The sequence below is a fragment of the Salvelinus fontinalis genome, chromosome 28 (genome assembly GCF_029448725.1).
Source record: "Salvelinus fontinalis isolate EN_2023a chromosome 28, ASM2944872v1, whole genome shotgun sequence".
Classification (NCBI taxonomy): domain Eukaryota; kingdom Metazoa; phylum Chordata; class Actinopteri; order Salmoniformes; family Salmonidae; genus Salvelinus; species Salvelinus fontinalis.
In genome coordinates, this window is record NC_074692.1 from 9,050,975 (window position 1) to 9,071,629 (window position 20,655).

At 41.6% G+C, this 20,655-nt stretch overlaps 1 protein-coding gene across 7 annotated transcripts in view; it reads right to left on the reverse strand.

Moving 5' to 3' along the window:
* Positions 1–9,750: 9,750 nt before the first annotated feature.
* LOC129826069 (cAMP-specific 3',5'-cyclic phosphodiesterase 4D-like) overlaps positions 9,751–20,655 on the reverse strand; it is a 375,111-nt gene continuing 364,206 nt past the window's right edge. For all 7 annotated transcript variants that reach the window (XM_055886372.1, XM_055886371.1, XM_055886373.1 and 4 more), the window contains 6 exons: positions 20,363–20,461; positions 20,109–20,273; positions 19,839–19,938; positions 15,325–15,479; positions 14,855–15,160; positions 9,751–14,751 (listed from right to left, as the gene is read on the reverse strand). In XM_055886372.1, the coding sequence (XP_055742347.1) occupies positions 14,266–14,751; positions 14,855–15,160; positions 15,325–15,479; positions 19,839–19,938; positions 20,109–20,273; positions 20,363–20,461 (1,311 nt within the window). In that variant the 3' untranslated portion in view covers positions 9,751–14,265. The remainder of the gene's footprint in view (positions 14,752–14,854; positions 15,161–15,324; positions 15,480–19,838; positions 19,939–20,108; positions 20,274–20,362; positions 20,462–20,655) is intronic.

Genomic DNA, 20,655 nt, shown 5'->3' on the forward strand with positions numbered 1-20,655 from the left:
GTTAGTATATCCAGAATATTTTCCTTTGGTTGAGGTGTTTAAGCCAGTCACATTTTCTAATTGAGATTGGACTATGATCAATGCCCATACCTTGTAGAGATCAAATAAAATTTGATTTGTCACATGCGCCGAATACAACAGGTGTAGTAGACCTTACTTGGAAATGGTTACTTAATGTAAAAGCCTTTCACCGACAATGCAGTGTTAAGAAAAATACGAGTTAAGAAGAAAAAAAAGAACAATAAAAGAACAATAACGAGGCTGTATACAGGGGGTAGTGGAACCGAGTCAATGTGCGGGGGTACAGGTTAGTCCAGGTAATTGAGGTAATATGTACATGTAGGTAGGGGTAAAGTGACAATGCATAGATAATGAACAGCGAGTAGCAGCAGTGTAAAAGAGGGGGGGGGGGGGGGTCAATGCAAATAATCTGGGTAGCCATTTAGCCAAATAGTCTGGGTAAAGAGGTAGTATTGCTTTGGTGTAAGGACTTGTAGTGTCTCCCATGGGGTAGTACTTATTACCTACATGTATGGGGTATTTATGTTCAGCCATGCAATCCTGTAGATGCCTCTTTGTCCATCCAATGTAGAATACGTTGCACAATGGACATTCCAGTCTGTAGATGACATGGGTGGTTTTACAGTTAATTACTTGTTTGATTTGATATTCTGTGTTAGAGGTTGTGTCAACAAAATAAGGCCAGATTCAGTCCGCTAACTCGTTTTCAACTGCAGTCCCTGGGTAGGAAGATAAAACATATTAAAAAGCATAATAAACATTTCACATAAGTGTGGTTCTACAGTAGCGATGCAGACCACAGCGTATACCCTGAGCAAACAGATTTATGTTTTTTTTGTTATTATTATTATTGTCACATATACTTGATAGGTGCAGAGAAATGTGTTGTTTTACAGGGTCAGCCATACATAGTATTACAGTGCCCCTGGAGAAAATTAGAGTGAAGGGCTTTGCTCAAGGACATAGACAGATTCTTTCACTTTGTTGGCTCAGGTATTCAAAGCAGTGACTTTTCAGTTATTGGCCCAATACTCGAACCTCTAGGCAACCTGTCGCCCCACTGCTCAGTATGTATGGAATCTGGCTTTTTGTATGAAAACTACAGGAGGCAAAGCCATTACCTGCACTTCTATTGTACATGTATTTCTAAATGTCACAATGACTAACCAGTCACCATCACTGCTCCTAGCCAACTGAACTCAGAGATTGTCAAACATCATCATCACCATCGTTACAGGCAGGGTAGGCCAGGGTCGTTCCACGAAATGAGTGTTTTTTTAGTCTCTGATATTTTAAGTAGAAATTGTGCACCAGTATTGAATTTTAAAAGTCTGTTATATTAAATGAAGCGCCCTTTAATATAAGCCGAGGCGACATGGATATTTCAATAAATCAGATTTTTCTTTTGAATAAAGGCATATAGACCACATGGAGAATTTAAGAAATCAGATTTTGTATATGAATTTTGACATGTCCCTCAAACCCTGTCCCTCCATCAACCCTGTGTCACTTATAGGAAGATTTTAGCCCACTTAATCCCAACATTTGTTCATGTTTCACCATCATTGTAAAGCCATAGTTATTTTGTTGCTTTGACAATGTCCTTTCTGAAGATGATATTTTATTTAATGTAATTAGTGATTAATTTACATATGTCCCTCAGTTTAAGGTCATCCCGGTTACGTGAACTGAACTGGAGAGTGGGCCATTAAGTAAATTGAGGCATTTTTAACATTCAGCATCACTCCGTCAAGGGAAATATAGTATTCTTCTAACAAAGATATCAACATATATTTCAGGATGTTGTGTATCCCTGGAAATAAATCACAATTCATGTAAACATACAGTTTTGAAAACATAGCTTGTCTCTTGGCACAACTTACCCTGGGTTTGGGGTAAATTGAGATGACGGACAGGGTAAGTTACGTTTTTTGATAATTTTTAGCATCTTTTAACACAGGCTTAACACCTACAAAACACTTAATAAGATTAGATTAATAAGAAAAGCTCATCCATTGTTTAAAAATTGCCTTTTTGCCTTTGTGCAGATTGCCATGTCTCATTTTCGATTAATTGAAAAGAATACTTTTTTCAAAGTATCTGTCTTTTTCAAACAAGCATTGCAGAGCTGGCTACAATTTCAATTTCATCCCCCTAAAAAGATAGAACAAATATTACAACAAATATTATGGCTGAACTCAAATGTGCTGGTTGATAAAATACCTGTATTTATGGGAAAGATGTTTGAAAAGGGTATTTTGTTCTTAAATAATATTGTAAATTGTAATGGTAGAGTTATGTCCTTCATGGAGTTATCAGAATTGTACGGGAAGGTCTGCTCAATCCAAGAGTACAACCAATTGATTACAGCATTACCCCAAAAATGGAGTAGGCAGGTGGCAGCAGGAGGAGGTAGGGAACTGGTCTGTCTGCCCAATATAAAGGATCAAAACTGGTGGAGGAATAAAAGAGAGAGAATGATAGTCAAAGATAAAGGAGAAAATAAAAGTCAAAATAAAACATAATAAAAGTACATTTGAATGACACTAAGTGGCGGCTGATGCCGTGCAGGTGTTTGTACACATGCATATTCACACACTCTCATTAAAATAAGCACATACATGTAAAAATGCCAGACATGCACACAAACATATAAAGTAGGCATTGTTATGATTTCAGTTGTCCTTGATGTCCTTTGTTAATTTTATTTTATTTTTTTCATTGTTGTTTGCGGTTTTCTTCTGTCTTTTCCTTTTTTCTCTTTAGTTCATTCTCTTGGTTGTTGGTGCATTGGGGGGCTCTTGGGGGTGGGGAATGGAATTCATTGTTTTTGTGTTTTTTCTTTCTTCTGGGGGGGACTGTGGGAGGGGTCTCGAATGGTTGAGGGACAGCTATTGGGATACTGTGGAGCGATCTTGGAGGGTTTAGGTTTCACAAGATTGTGATCATGAAAAAGGAAACTATGTCATATATTTTATATCACTATCATGCACACGCACCCTCACACATAAAGATGGCTCTGTTGAGGAAAGACTGATACATGTTTGATAGTGTCTTGGTGCTGTATTGTTTGTCCTTCATGTTCTAATACTTTAATGTTACCCCTTCCTTGTGTTTTTTGTAATAAACAATTACAAATGAAAAACAAGTAGGAAAAAAAGAGTTCCATTCACTGGAACTAAGGGGCCTAGCCCGAACCATGAAAAACAGCCCCTAAATATAAATGCAACATGCAACAATTTCGAGTTACAGTTCATATGAGGGAATCAGTCAATTGAAATGAACTCATTAGCCCCTAATCTTTGGATTTCACATGACTGGGAATACATCTGTTGTCACAGATACCATCGTTAAAATGCAATTGTGTTCGTTGTCTGTAGCTTATGCCTGCCCATACCATGCCCTGCCCATACCACTTTTGCAGTAAAACGAGAGGGTTATGATCGGTATAAACCACCATGGGGTAGAGACCGATACATAAACCTCAAAGTGCTGAAGAGCAAGCGAGCATCTTCTTCTCGATAGTCTAGTGGTATTTTTGATATGAGGTACATTTTTGGGAAAAGAACCCCACCGGGTGCTCAACATGTTATTGTCATACTTAGCAGCGCCAACCCGGTCCACACACTCGTCCACCCTGGGCAAAGTGTACTAGTCCAACTTAGTAATGGCAGACTCATCTGACTTCGGTAATAATATACAGGAACTAATATCCACGGACTATTGCCATGTTGTGCAATGTCATGCTCAAGCATGAGCTCCACTTCACTGCGGAGCTGCTCTCTCTTTTCAGGATTTACTCGATAGGCATGTTGTTTGATTGGGGCAGAGTCCCCAAAGTCAATGTCATGCTCTAGTACATTTCTCTGAGTTGGCACATCTGAGAATAAACCCTGATATTCTAAAAGCAGTGCAACAATTTTTCCAAGACAAGTATTCCAAAAATACATCTAGGTTTTCTAGAATCTCTGAGTTACTCAGCTGTCCCACAGGCACAGGGTATGTTGGGCTTTCCTCATGCTCTTGAGGCAGACTTCTCCCCCAATCAGTGCGAATGAAATATGTTTTCAGAATGTTGACATGACACAGACATTTTTTTTCTTCTGCGGTCCATTGTTGTAATGACATAATCCAGATTACCAAATTTGTCACTATGGGGTAAGGACCTGAAAAGCGACCTTGCAACGGTGACCCCAAAATGGGCAACAAACCCGGACTTGGTCACCCACATTGAAAGTGTGGCTTCGGCATTTCAATCATACCAAACTTTGATTGTCATTTGCAACTTCTCCAGATTCTCACTGGCAAACTCGCAAGGGCACTGCAATCTGTATCAAAAAGCATTAACGTGCTCCAACAGATTTGTTTTTGTGTTTAAGGTGTTACCCTGCAACAACCTCTCTCTCAGCAAGCTCAAAGGACCTCTGACATGTCCAAAGACGAGCTCATTCGGACTAAAACCAGGAGATTCCTGAAGATGCTCCTGCATGGCAAACAGCACAAGAGGGACCCCTTCATACCAGTCTTTCTCAAACTCAAAGCAGTAAGCTCTCAAAGTCTGGTGAAATCTCTCAAAAGCACCCTGAGAGAGGCAGGCACTAGTGGGGCAATGGGTTACACCCAACTGTTGTAGCACTTGCTGGAAGACCTTTGACATGAAATTCGTACCTTGGTCCGATTGCAATACCTGCGGAAGTCTAAATGTTGAAAATGATTTCTTCGGTATCGGTGTCCCTTCCACGGGACGCTTGAGCTAACATAGGCTAATGCGATTAGCATGAGGTTGTAAGTAACAAGAAAAGTTCCCAGGACATAGACATATCTGGTACTGGCAGAAAGCTTAAATTCTTGTTAATCTAACTGCACTGTCCAATTTACAATACCTATTACAGTGAAACAATACCATGCTATTGTTTGAGGAGAGTGCACAATTTTGAACATGAAAAGTTATTAATAAACAAATTAGGCACATTTGGGCAGTCTTGATACAACATTTTGAACAGAAATACAATGGTTCATTGGATCAGTCTAAAACTGTGCACACACACTGCTGCCATCTAGTGGCCAAAATCAAAATTGCACCTGGGCTGGAATAATACATTATGGACTTTCTCTTGCATTTCAAAGATGATGGTACAAAAGAAATACAAAAGGAGAGTTGTTTCTTTCTTTGTATTATCTTTTACCAGATCTATTGTGTTATATTCTCCTATATTTCTTTCACATTTCCATAAGCTTCAAAGTGATTCCTTTGAAATGGTACCCAGAATATGCATATCCTTGCTTCAGGGCCTGAGCTACAGGCAGTTAGATTTGGGTATGTCATTTTAGGAGAAAATTGAAAAAAAGGGGCGGATCCTTATTAAGTTACAGAATATGTCCTCAAAAAAAGCTGTGTGCAGCTTGCAGTTAACGATACAATGTTTCTGCATCGGTCCTCTATATGGGGCGGGAAAGCCACTGAAAGTTCTATGCTTAGATTCATAATTACATCTAAGAATGAATTATTTGCAAACAGCAATATTTTCATTGCAAATAAGACACACTGGCTTGGGATTGGAAATAGATGGAGAGATGAATGCACATCCCTTTGTACATTCTTCTCTGAAACTTCGATTTTCATTATCCACCTTTCTTCTTGATACTTTGAGAGCAACATTTTGTCTTGCTATCAAGCAAATTGTTCTGAACAAATGTTGACGTTAAAAAAAGGTAGTGTAGCCTATAGTAGGCTACGTAGACGTGTTTTTCCCCACCAATCAACGCACAGAGAAATAGACATAGAGACAGTGATTTTATGAGCGTAATCAGATCATAATTATTATCTTATTGTCACTGAATTTATTATGTACTAATCATATGTGTTAAACATGTTACATTTGTAGTGTAGGCCAATTAATTGTGCTAATATTATATACTCATTACACGTCAATCATGTTACCCATAAATAGACAGACTGGAAATGTTTTAACAATTAAAATCATTTCTGTGAAGCTTGCATTCAATTGCCACCCCCTGTTGAACACAACAAGATTCCATTCCCTCTGTCACAAGGGGATTTTGTTACGAATTGAAAACTGGTCAATGTGTGGTGAAATACTGGATGCAAAAGATAAGGCAAACAACTTCTATATTTAAAGGTTTAATAGACAGACGTATGAATATCGTCTAAGAGGAAATCTACCAGTCGAAAGGGGAGGGCAGACCTAAATATCTTGCCTTTCTGTTCGCTGTTTCATCCATCCGTGCCTGGTGCCAAAGCATTAAATCAAGGCAGAGACCTTGAGTGTCACGTTTGCTGGAATAAATATCGGACCAAGGCGCAGCGGATGTTGAGTTCCACATAATTTAATGATAAAGTGAAACTTAAGCAAAGACAAAAACAAATAAACAATAAACTAACAACGAACCGTGACTACAGAAGTGCTACGTGCACTAACTCAAAACATTATCCCATAAAACACAGGTGGAAAAAATGCTACTTAAATATGATCCCCAATTAGAGACAACGATAGCCAGCTGCATCTAATTGGGAATCATACCAAACACCAACATAGAAAAACTAAACTAGAACCACACATAGAAAATAATAACTAGAAAACCCCCCAGTCACGCCCTGACCTACTCTACCATAGAAAATAAGGGCTCTCTATGGTCAGGACGTGATAGTACCCCCCCCCCCAAAGGTGCGGACTCTGGCCGCAAAACCTGAAACCAAAAGGGAGGGTTAGGGGGGGGTGTCTAGTGTCGGTGGCAGCTCTGGTGCAGGACGAAGAACCCGCTCAGCTCGCTGATCCACCGTCTTTGGTGGCGGCTCTGGTGCGGGCCGAAGAACCCGCTCATCCTGTGGATCCAGCCATGGACCCGGGCTGAACACTGTGCCTGGACTGGACCTCGGTATCAAGGAAGGCTACTGCTGTGGAGCAGGACTGGACACTTTGCCTGGACTGGGCACCAACACAGAAGACTCTGACCTTGGAGCTGGACTGGACGCCGTGCTTAGACTGAGCATCGGCGCAGGGGAAGGCTCCAGCCATGGAGCTGGAGGCTCCGGACTGGGGACCGTCGCCAGAAGCTCCGGACTGGGGACCGTCGCCAGAAGCTCCGGACTGGGGACCGTCGCCAGAAGCTCCGGACTGGGGACCGTCGCCAGAAGCTCCGGACTGGGGACCGTCGCCAGAAGCTCCGGACTGGGGACCGTCGCCAGAAGCTCCGGACTGGGGACCGTCGCCAGAAGCTCTAGACTGGGGAGGCGCACTGGAGGCCTGATGCGTGGGGCCGGCACAGGTGACACGCACTTCAGGGCGAGTGTGGGGAGCAGGCACAGGACGTACCTGACTGGGAAGATGCACTTGAGGGAGAGTGCGGGGAGCAGGCACAGGACGTACCGGACTGGGAAGGCGCACTGGAGGCCTAGTGCGTGGAGCCGGCACAGGTGGCGCCAGACTGGTGACACGCACTTCAGGGCGAGTGCGGGGAGCAGGCACAGGACGTACCTGACTGGGAAGGCGCACTTCAGGGAGAGTGCGAGGAGCAGGCACAGGACGTACCTGACTGGGAAGGCGCACTTGAGGGAGAGTGCGAGGAGCAAGCACAGGACGTCCCGTACTGGGGACACGCACTTCAGAGAGAGTGCGAGGAGCAGGCACAGGACGTACCGGACTGGGGACACGCACTGTTTGCTCCCATTTAACAAACACAGTTCACTTTCATAGCAGTCACATACAAACATTATCATTTTGCTTGTTGTATAATTCCTTCTCGCAACTACGCACTCTCCTCCTCTCACCTTTTCCCTTCGCTTGTGGACTTCAGTGCACAACACATCAGCTGTCTGTGTGACTAGGCGAAAAAACCTTTCCAAGACAAACCTTTGTATTATAACTGCTAACCGCTACACACAGCATACATCGTTGTCACCATATTAGCTAACGTCATAGCTAGTAAACATAGCTACTAGAACTAACGTGTTAGTAAACCCGCTACAATCATAGTGTACAGTCAGTAAGCTGTTTAGCAGTTACACCAGCGGACCCCGATGGCAATAAATTAATAAAACCAAAAGCTTACCTTACCTGAAAGAGTTTCAGTGTTGAATAGCCATAGCCAGCTAGCTAATATAGCATCCCTTTCTGTTTGAGTAGGCTAAACTAGCTAACTGCATTTGCTAGCTAAGTGAAAGTGAAAAGAAAAAATACAACAAAATATAACTATCTCGCGCTCTCATTTATTTCTCCTTCATTTTTTTAGAAATGTATTTATTCAAAACGGTTCAACGATTGTTTTTCTCTCTGAGTCAACTACTGACCACATTTTATGCAATGCAGTGCTAGCTAGCTGTAGCTTATGCTTTCAGTACTAGATACATTTTCTGATCCTTTGATTGGGTGAACAACATGTAAATTCATGCTGCAAGAGCTCTGATAGGTTGGAGGACAGAAACTAGCTGCTACACCATGGTGATAACTTACAGAGTGCTGTTGAGGCTACTGTAGACCTTCATTGCAAAACAGTGCATTTTAATCAATTATTTGTACCAGACCTCAGGATAAGACCCAGATGCAGACAGTTTGAAGTAACAAAAGTTTATTACAGAAACAGGGGGCAGGCAAACGACAGGTCAAGGGCAGGCAGCGGTCAGTAATCCAGAGCAGAGTTCGAAAGGTACAGAACGGCAGGCAGGTTTAGGGCAAGTAGAGCTCAGTAATCCAGGGCAGTGTCATAAGGTACAGAACGGCTGTCACGTTCTGACCTTAGTTCCTTTGTTATGTCTTTATTTTAGTTTGGTCAGGGCGTGAGTTGGGGTGGGCATTCTATGTTGTTTTTCTATGTTTTGTTCTGTAGGTAATTTTCTATGTGTTTGGCCTAGTATGGTTCTCAATCAGAGGCAGGTGTCAGTCGTTGTCTCTGATTGGGAGCCACATTTAGGTAGCCTGTTTTCTATTGTGTTTTGTGGGTGATTGTTTCCTGTTTTGTGTTTGCACCTTTCGGGACTGTTTTGATTTTCGTTTGTATCATTCACTTTGTTATTTTGTATTTTTTAGTGTTCAGTTTTAATAAATTAAAATGGACACTTACCACGCTGCACATTGGTCCAAACCTTCATACTCCTCGTCTGAAGAGGAGGAAAATCGTGACAACGGCAGGCAGGCTCAGGGCAGGCAGAATGGTCAAAACCAGGAAAGCTAGAAAACAGGGACTAGAGCGAAAACAGGAGTACGGGAAAACCACTGGCAGGCTTGACAAGACAAACTGTCAACAGACCAACAAAAAACACAGGTAGAAATACACAGGGGATAATGGGGCAGATGGATGACACCTGGAGGGGGGTGGAGACAAGTATACAGACAGGTGAAACAGATCAGGGTGTGACAATTTGGTGACGTGAATATATTTAGTATAGATTTATCTAAAGAAAACTTTTTTAATGTTTCAATATTTTTATGAAATTCACTGAGGAGGATTGGCCTCCCTTTCATCCTCTGAGGAGCCTCCACTGGCACTGACTATAGGGATTTTTTAAATTTAACCTCTGGGGATGAGAAAACATGTTTTTTTATTAAGTTGAATATGCTCTTTATGACAGAATGTTAAAATGAGGTGAAATCAAATGTTTTTTTTGACCAAGTTAAACTTCTCAAAAGGCACCAAATTGGTGGAACGACCTGCCTATCTTTACTAAATATACTGTACAATTCCCTTTATAATGATACAGAAGAGACCAACGGGTAGGCAGAATCAACCCATGCTTTTATTTAATCTGTTGCATATAAAAAAACATTTTTTCTTCATTTTTCTTTTTTTTTTACAGAAAGTTTATGATCTACAGTGCTATTCAATAGACTGCAATTTACAAGGAATCCATTAAAATAACTTTATATTGTCTCGTGAAACTTCAAGACAAGTTCGCATTCTAAAGACATAACCCAAAAATAATTGTCCTGAAGACCTTTTTGAAGTTACGTACAGTTTGTGTATTCCTTTCATACCATAAAAATATAACACAAAATGACAAAAGAAACCACTGATTCCATTGGTCCATGGCTGTTTATAATCTACAGTATGTGTGTCAAAATAAGAGTCCCCATCGAAGGACGTGTATTTAGGATGACCCCCCCACTATATAAATACTAGCCTTCTCCTCTCCAGGCAGAAAGAAGCTAGTGGTTTTAGATATTGCATGTTGTATGATTAGATGTGCTTGCCAAGCATGGATGAGCAACACATCGTGAGTGTTTCAGCCTAAATAAATGCAGCAGTGACTGAACACGTGGATGTGTCTCTAAATCTTGGTGCTTAATAACCCCATAGGACCAACCAACCCACGGATCCAGCTTGGCCAAGCCCCCACTCATCTAGTGGATCTTAGGCCTGAGTCGACCAGGAACTCCACAGCCATGACCTCCGTTTTCAACCTTGACAACAGAATGTATAGCACGTACTGCCTTTTTTCCCCATGTTCACATAATATTTCTGATTTGGCTGTATAGTAAAAAGGCAACATTATTTAATGAGTTCCTTTCACAACTGGAGGCCATTGTCTGGGTGAGGTCAGTTCAAACCACAAGATTCTCTAATGCAGCAAACGAGGAGAATAAAAAAGAAACGAGAGACATAAAAATGGCATGTTGAATTTAAGGCACAGCCCATGGGCCAAGGAATAGCTTCCTCTAAAAAACTATTTGGCTTTCCCCTCTCCTCCTCCACTCTAAGCAAGCTTCTCAGATAACCAATATCAATGGATAATTGTGTGTAATAAACATTCTCTCAACAAGAGGTACATAATACAGCCACACCATCACCATAAGGGACGATGAGTCAATGAACTTACAACAAACAGCATCATGATGAGAATAAGAATAATAATGATAGTATTTACAGCACAATAAATATATGTTTGTAAACAGAGATACAACCAGAAAAACTGTATTATGGGAAGGTCATCCGGTGAGGATGGGGGAAAAAACTTGGCACAAGGAAATAAGAATTAAATAAAACATTAGAAACGACACATTTCTTTTAAAATAAGCACTCTTTAAAAAGACATGTTCATTACTGCAAGTCATTTTTTACATTTCAACATTTTTTTTATACTGTATGTACATAGTTAGAAAAACAGCATATTTGGGTATAGTAACTGGCAAGCCTGTACTGCGGTCTATGCTACAGTGAAAGCTTTACTGTCCCGCCCTAATACGGCAAGAAAGACACAACAAATAGAAAAACATAGCAATAAATAATAACATCAATTGTAACAACAACAACAATAGAAAATGTGGAAAAGAAAGAGTCTCTTGGATTAAGTGTATAGGGCATTGTTCAAGCCTAAATGTGCACGTGAGTTTTGGCGAGTTGAAATAAAACAGTAAAGTAGAGAGATATGAAAACATCAGTGCATTAACTATAGCCGACTATTCTTCTTATGAGACCACTACTACACCATGGAGCTGATTGTCTTGTGTTCTTGGTCAAAACAAACAAATCAAAGGTTAGCGTGATGACAATGGCAGACATTTTCTTAACGTGTGAAAACATCAACCATGTAGTGCATTGGTAAATATTACTGACCTGCAGTAATGGCTGCGGTCAATTCCATTCCAAGTAAATTCAGGACATTCATTTTAGTTTCCCATTCAAGAGATGAAAAGAGCCATTTATTTTAAATGAGGATCTTTCAATTATTGAATTGGAATTTGATTTGTTTCTTATTAGCCCTGACAAATTGTAATAATGACTGTCACTTTTCATATTTCAGACACATCACAAAGCTGTTACTTTATCTGAGGGATTTTAACGCTAAAGCTCTACATATATTTTTACCACTATTTTTGAACAAATTGCTTCCCGAATGAGAAACAGAATCGACCACATCCCTACACCACAATCAGAAAACGAAGACAAGATTGACAGAAAATGGGAAATAGGTTACTGTGTGCGTAGCACAAAAAGTGTTGCAACACACTAAATAAATGTAAAAAGCTAACAAACCCCCCTCAGCCTTCCACAACCCTTTAACCAAAGGTGCTTCTTATTTCCAATACAAGCATTGCATTGTCGGATGACATTTGCTCACATTTACTGCAGGCAACAATAAGTAGAACTTAAAGGCTTCCTTCTGGTCAGTCAGACAAAATGGTTACATTGAACGTAAAGTAAAGTAGGCCTATATGTCAACGTGTGTCATTTCTTTCAGCGAAAACTTTCTTTTAAATAATTGTTACATGGTTATTACAACCAAACACGGGGACAGTGGTATGGGAGTAATAGTGTAAATTACTTTTGATAAACATGCAATCGACAAATCAAGCCCGAGCACCTACCCCCCAGGCACTCCTGTAGATATGAGAGGATTAGAAACTAATATATATCCAGTCCTCTCAGATCAAGTGTGTAGACAGAGGGTATGAGCTGGGGGTTGATTTGGAATTGGGCGATATATTAGACTGGACTCATAACTTAGAAGTTTGCTGTTTTACATTAAATGATAAGTTCAGTTATGTTACAAATGGAATAATGGTCTGGTTACTTAAGACAGAAACGAAATTAGGGTGGTTGCTCGGGAAGGATCGGTGGGCGTAAACCGCAACGATCTAGTAATGTGTAGCATTTTAGCTAACACTTCCCAAACCCTTTACCTAATCTTAACCTAATTCTTATCTTTTATTGGATTTTTTTTTAACCTTTATTTAACGAGGCAAGTCAGTTAAGAACAAATTCTTATTTACAATGAAGGCCTACTCTGGGAAAACCCAGACGACGCTGGGCCAATTGTGCGCCGCCCTATGGGACTCCCAATTACGTCCGGATGTGATACAGCCTGGATCTTCTAACGTTTTACGTACATTCTTGTCGCAGTGCTTGACTTAGACTGAAATAGGTTCTGGTACTCATTTTGGGTGCCAGTATGGTTTATATTTCAGTGCAGGAGCTCCACAATATATTTGAGCTAATATTCTATGAAATGAACAGGAGCTCAAGCAGTAGAAGCTTTTTGGGTGCCGGTACTCAGCTCTGGTGAGCTCCTGCTCAAGTTAACCACTGCTTTGTTGTCAATTCTCCTAACCAGCAATGTAAATTCTCCTGCAACGCAAAAAGCAGCCTGGTCTCAGACAAAGACATATACATCCTCCAAGACATACGATAACTTACTTAATACAATTTGGATGATATTGTTCGACCAGGTAAGACTTATGATACTACACATCCTCCAATTCGTATAATATTGTACAACCGCTATTACATTTGTAATGTAACATATGATACTAAATGGAAGGTGCAAATGTCTGTCCCAGATGCTACGAATTGCCCTGAGGCCAGGTTGGATATATTTAAAGGAGTGCAAATATTCCCCAATACTAACCCAAATACAATAACAAGAAAATGACCCTTTTACACACAGAAAAGCAGTGGCAGACGAGGTATTCTCATCAACAGATTTCACTTGACTTTCAAGTCACTTCTCTTTTTCTTTTTGTTAACAAAAGTAAAACCTAGGATAGCAAAAGTAAAACCTAAAAAAGATACGTACGTTATGATAGAAAAACTCTAGAGGTCAAACCTAGCATTAGTGCTGTAAGATCTTAGCCTTTTTTTCAGTCAGGTTTTCAAGGAAGACTTCAACTTCAGAAAAGTGTCTTGATAAATTCCCACAATGCACTTCTCTCCATGTGCTGCAGCTCCTCTCTGCATGGTGACGTGTCCTGTTGGGCTTTCATTCATCCAGACCACACAGCAACTTAGCACATTGCTTCACTGGCTTTGCTGAGGAGTACAAAGAACTAAGAAAAAAATATACAATAGCAACTTCTGCAGAACGGCACTTAATAACACACAGAAACACTGCCATCAGTCAGGCAAGGCTGAAAGGAGGAGATACACTGTATATAAACAGCATTAAACACACTCTAAACGGCTGATCAAAATCCTTAATGTAACTTCAACACAGTAGGACTGGGTTTTAAAGTTAAATAACACACAGACAACTTCAGTACAAATGTGAATGGAAAAGAGTTTTCCTGAGTGCAAAAAACTTGTAGAAGTACCAGTGGGCGATTCTAAGAAGCTGACCAATAGGATGAGGAGAGAGGAGTGACCAAGGGGTGAAGAGCAGCGTGCGCTTTGGAACCATAAACATAGATATATATATATAAAAAACAGACAGACACTCCACAAAACCCCAAAATACTCTATAAATAATAATCTCTGGTTACTAAGAAGAACAGTTTAGTTGCCGTCCATACACTGCTATGTATCGGCTGGTTTCTCCTCTCCCTTCTTCTCATCATCCTCCCCCTCCTCTTCCTCTTCCACTACAGATGGTTGCGATGAAGAGGATTCTCCTTCCACTTCCACCTCCTCTTCCTCATCCTCCCCCACCTGTTCGTCCAGTGGTATCTCTGTCGACTCAGAGTCCTGCGTACAGAGTGTTTTTGAGTCACTACAACTATTCTCCTCTTCTTCATCCTCCTCCTCGGGTTGGCTGCCACTGTCCTTCTCCGTGTCCGACTCCCCGTCCTCCTCCAGGGTGAGTTCAAACTGGAACTTGTCCCCTCCAAGGGGGCGGCTGATATCCTCAGGCTCGTCCAGGGTAGGTGAGGGGCTCTGGGGTATGGTGCTCTGGTACCACTCCCTGTTGTCCTCCAGAGTGTCCAGGATGTCCTGGGCGTCAGGGTGCACCAGGTCTGCCCACGTCTCCCATAGAGGGTGGACAATGTAGTCTATGAAGCCTACCTGGAGAGAGGAGAGGGAGGCTTAGGTTTACTTAAAAACAACAGAAAGGATATGTGTGAGTGTGTGTTGGGTGTTTGTGAATGTGTCTGGTGTGTTTGGGTACCTGGCTTTTCTCAACAGAGGCGTTGTGTTTGTCACACATAGGGCTGATCTCCATGCCTCTCTCCCTCTCTCTGTCCCCCTGGGTGAAGAACTCTTCCATGATGCGATCGGTCCACTGGCGGTACAGCTGCAGGGGCTTAGTGGGGTTACTCAGGTCCGCACAGTGCACCATGTTCTGCAGTACCTGTATCCTGTCAGAGTAGTTATCCAGGAGTAGAACTCCAGAGCTGGTCACCTTCTTGGTCTCCACCATGGTCTTTAGGTCAGCCAGCAGGTTCATGTGTTTGGACATGTCAGTCGCTAGGACCTGGGAACCACCAGAGACGCAACACAGGCTGTCACAATACTGGCAGGGACAAAGCAATAGAACAGAACTTCCAATCAAGTACAACCATGGACGTTTTCTAAGCTGATGTGGAGACTATTTCACAGACGTTCCTATTGGTTACTGATGATTATCCAGTCACTCACAATGTCGATGACCATCTTGCGCAGTGATTGTCGTTGTTTTTTGGTCAGGTTCTGGAAGATGTCACAGTTTTCTTCCTGAAGCAGCTTAAAGCCCACAGCCAGGTGGTGGTTCTCCAGGACTGACGAGTCGTTGTACATGAGGGCCAGCTCTGAGTCTGGGGGACAAACACACATACTGTACACTGACTCAGATGCTTGACATAAATAATGTGATATTATATCCACAAAACAGGGTTTGATGGAGAGGTGTTGATGAGGTCCTTTGCCGCACCAGTCAATATATAAAACAAAAATATATACTTTAAAACACATGCTCCGGAACTTTGGAGACTACTAAGTATTTTTTAAACCTTCCGGTTTGAGCTTGATGTGTAAATGTGTTATTCATTTAAGCAAAAATGCCCGAAGTGGTGTGGTATATGGCGAATATACCATGGCTAAGGGCTGTTCTTTCGTACGACAATATATCACGGCAGTCAGCTGTGATTGGCCATATACCACAAACCCCTGAGGTGCCTTATTGCTATTATGAACAGGTTACCAACGTAATTAGAGCAGTAAACAAGTAGTTTTGCATCATACCCGTGGTATATTGTCTCATATACCACATATTTCAGCCAACGAGCATAAGGAACGACACAATTTATAAACATGCTTAATCTACAGTTGAAGTCGGAAGTTTACATACACCTTAGCCAAATACATTTAAACACATTTTTTCACAATTCCTGACCTTTAATCCTAGTAAAATTCCCTGTCTTAGGTCAGTTAGGATCACCACTTCATTTTAAGAATGTGAAATGTCAGAATAATAGTAGAGAAAATTATTTATTTCAGCTTTTATTTCTTTCATCACATTCCCAGTGGTTCAGAAGTTTACATACACTCAATTAGTATTTGGTAGCATTGCCTTTAAATTGTTTAACTTGGGTCAAACGTTTCGGGTAGCCTTACAAAAGCTTCCCACAAAAAATTGGGTGAATTTTGGCCCATTCCTCCTGACAGAGCTGGTGTAACTGAGTCAGATATGTAGGCCTCCTTGCTTGCACACGCTTTTTCAGTTCTGCTCATACATTTTCTATAGGAATGAGGTCAGGGCTTTGTGATGGCTCCATGCCTTGAATTTGTTGTCCTTAAGCCATTTTGCCACAACTTTGGAAGTATGTCCATTTGGAAGACCCATTTGCGACCAAGCTTTAACTACCTGACTTATGTCTTGAGATGTTGCTTCAATATATCAACATAATTTTCCCTCCCTCATGATGCCATCTATTTTGTGAAGTGCACCAGTCCTTCTTGCAGCAAAGCACAGTTCTATTTTTGTTTCATCAGACCAGAGGACATTTCTCCAAAAAGTACAATCTTTGTCCCCATGTGCAGTTGCAAACCGTAGTCTGCTTTTTTATGGCGGTTTTGGAGCAGTGGCTTCTTCCTTGCTGAGCGGCCTTTCAGGTTATGTCGATATAGGACTCCTTTTACTGTGGATACAGACACCTTTGTACCTGTTTCCTCCAGCATCTTCACAAGGTCCTCTGCTGTTCTGGAATTGATTTGCACTTTCGCACCAAAGTACGTTCATCTCTAGGAGACAGAACGCGTCTCCTTCCTGAGCAGTATGACGGCTGCGTGGTCCCATGGTGTTTATACTTGTGTACTATTGTTTGTACAGATGAACGTAGTACCATCAGGTGTTTGGAAATTACTCCTAAGGATGAACCAGACTTGTGGAGGTCTACAATTTTTTTGTGAGGTCTTGGCTGATATATTTTGATTTTCCAATTTTGATTTTCCCATGATGTCAAGCAAAGAGGCACTGAGTTTGAAGGTAGGCCTTGATAGACATCCACAGGTACACCTCAAATTGATTCAAATAATGTAAATCAGAAGCTACTAAAGCAATGACATCATTTTCTGGAATTTTCAAAGCTGTTTAAAGGCACAGTCAACTTAGTGTATGTAAACTTCTGAGCCACTGGAATTGTGATACTGTGAATTATAAGTCAAATAATCTGTCTGTAAACAATTGTTGGAAAAAATACTTGTGTCATGCACAAAGTAGATGTCCTAACCAACTTGCCTAAACAATAGTTTGTTAACAAGAAATGTGTGGAGTGGTTGAAAAACGAGTTTTAATGACTCCAACCTAAGTGTACAGTCGTGGCCAAAAGTTTTGAGAATGACACAAATATTAATTTGCACAAAGTTTGCTGCTTCAGTGTCTTTAGATATTTTTGTCAGATGTTACTATGGAATACTGAAGTATAACATCGAGCATTTCATAATTGTCAAAGGCTTTTATTGACAATTACATGAAGTTGATGCAAAGAGTCAATACTTGCAGTATTGACTCTTTTTTATCAAGACCTCTGCAATCCGCCCTGGCATGCTGTCAATTAAATTCTGGGCCATATCCTGACTGATGGCAGCCCATTCTTGCATAATCAATGCTTGGAGTTTGTCAGAATTTGTGTTTTTTTGTTTGTCCACCCACCTCTTGAGGATTTACCACAAGTTATCAATGGTATTAAGGTCTGGTGAGTTTCCTGGCCATGGACCCAAAATATCAATGTTTTGTTCACCGAGCCACTTAGTTATCACTTTTGCCTTATGGCAAGGTGCTCCATCATGCTGGAAAAGACATTGTTCGTCACCAAACTGTTCCTGGATGGTTGGGAGAAGTTGCTCTCTGAGGATGTGTTGGTACCATTCTTTATTCATGGCTGTGTTCTTAGGCAAAATTGTGAGTGAGCCCACTCCCTTGGGAGCAAGGGAAGCAACCCACGCAACCCAACACATGAATGGTCTCAGGATGCTTTACTTTTGGCATGACACAGGACTGATGGTAGAGCTCACCTTGTCTTCTCCGGGAAAAGCTTTTTTCCGGATGCCCCAAACAATCGGAAAGGGGATTCATCAGAGAAAATGACTTTACCCCAGTCCTCAGCAGTCCAATCCCTGTACCTTTTGCAGAATATCAGTCTGTCCCTGATGTTTTTCCTGGAGAGAAGTGGCTTCTTTGCTGCCCTTCTTGACACCAGGCCATCCTCCAAAAGTATTCACCTCACTGTGCGTGCAGATGCACTCACACCTGCCTGCTGCCATTCCTGAGCAAGCTCTGTACTGGTGGTGCTCCGATCCCGCAGCTGAATCAACTTTAGGAGACGGTCCTGACACTTGCTGGACTTTCTTGGGCGCCCTGAAGCCTTCTTCACAACAATTTAACCGCTCTCCTTGAAGTTCTTGATGATCCGATAAATGGTTGATTTAGGTGAAATCTTACTGGCAGCAGTATCCTTGCCTGTGAAGCCCTTTTTGTGCAAAGCAATGATGATGGCACGTGTTTCCTTGCAGGTAACCATGATTGACAGAGGAAGAACAATGATTCCAAGCACCACCCTCCTTTTGAAGCTTTCAGTTGGTTATTCGAACTCAATCAGCATGACAGAGTGATCTCCAGCCTTGTCCTCGTCAACACTCACACCTGTGTTAACGAGAGAATCACTGACTTGATGTCAGCTAGTTCTTTTGTGGCAGGGCTGAAATGCAGTGGAAATGTTTTTGGGGGATTCAGTTAATTTGCATGGCAAAGAGGGACTTTGCAATTAATTGCAATTCATCTGATCACTCTTCATAACATTCTGGTGTATATGCAAATTGCCATCATACAAACTGAAGCAGCAGACTTTGTGAAAATTAATATTTGTGTCATTCTCAAAACTTTTGGCCACGACTGAATGTAAACTTCCGACTTCAACTGTATAAGAACAATTACAGTCTTACATCAATTAGCCATGAAATCCCTAGTTTGAAAGTAACTGTTTATCTGGAAGCTGTGCTGAGCCATTTTCCCTACATTTTCCCCACGTGGGCTAGCCCACTAGTAATTTGAGTTCTAGCCAATGAGCTTCAGCCCCTCGCCATCTGAGTAACAGCTAGCAAGATGCACACACAGCAGAGAGAGAGAGAGAGAGCAATGACGTGGTGCACATATGTGACATAGTACACAATTGGTTTCAGAACTACCAGCTAAAAAGCGTACAAAAGTGCCGGTGAATCTCTTTAACAGATCTGTAGAGGTCGATCATTTGTAGAATAAGGACACTATTGCCACTTAAAATGAAGCTAGTGTTTACACTATACTATTTGGTACTCTATTATACATTATGTGGTGGAATTATAGTACTAACCGAAATACAGCAATTCCTGTTGTACTTAGAGCTTCCAAGAACAAGCATTTGTCCCAGAGCTGGGAGGGGGGAGGGTATCTGGTGTGTGTGCACATGGGTGGATTAAATCTCGTGAGTGTTGATCCCAGATGCGCAGGAGAGACAGAGGGCATCCATCATTGATCTCTACAGCTCATTTGAGTGTGTGTGCATGTGTGTAGGGGTGGGCACGTGTGTATGTGTCTTAGTTTTCGTGCATGCTCTGATTAGTGGCTTTTATGTGTATGTGCGTGTGCGTGCAGCAAGCCTTTGACGTAGCTATTAAGTCAGGCCTGTACTCAGACTCACTAGTGTTGATGAGGAACTGGTTGGAGACTCCAGGGTGGTCAACGTCATGAATAGCACTGGCGAATATGGCAGCTAGGATCTCCAGATCGGTGAACACAGCCTGGGAACAGCAGAGAAGACAGTACACGGTCACACCAGCCATTCAAACATGACAAGGTGGTGAGTAACACACCAACAGCAATCAGAAATCTGTCAGTTACAATCCGACAAATAAAAAGTGAAGTATGTAATTGATGAATCGAATTTGATTGATTGATTGAGGGGTCCAACCTCTAGAGCGGGGGTGGATAGCAGCACGTGAGTGGACTGGGTGACATCAGCAGCATGGATGTTGTTGTGGTAGGCCACGTCGCCATGGTAATGGTCTTCTAAGGTCATCAGGTAGGTTATAAAGGTGTCGAGTGGAATTTTGAACGTTTTTAACAAGTCTCTCTCCTATAAGAAAAAGCAAAACATTATTGTGTATTCTAGTAGTCATGCAAGTACAATCAACAAAAATAGAGCAGATCAAATGTGATGATTACCTGGAATATAGTGTGCATCATGACGGTCAGGGGCCTGTTCCCAGAGAACTCAGTGACTTTGAAAACGTTAAGGCCCCATTTATTTACATCCTCCAGCTCCTGCAAAGGGAAACCAACCCTTCACACACCAATATACAGCAGTAAACATCTGTTTAAGTGCATCGCTCTGTCTGTCTTCCCCTCTTTCTCTACCCCTTCTCTAAATCTTTCCCTCCCATCAATCTCTTTCTGCCCTTTACCCTCTCTCTTCAAGTCTCCTCCCACTCCCTCTCCTCCCCCTTTCTCCCACTGCT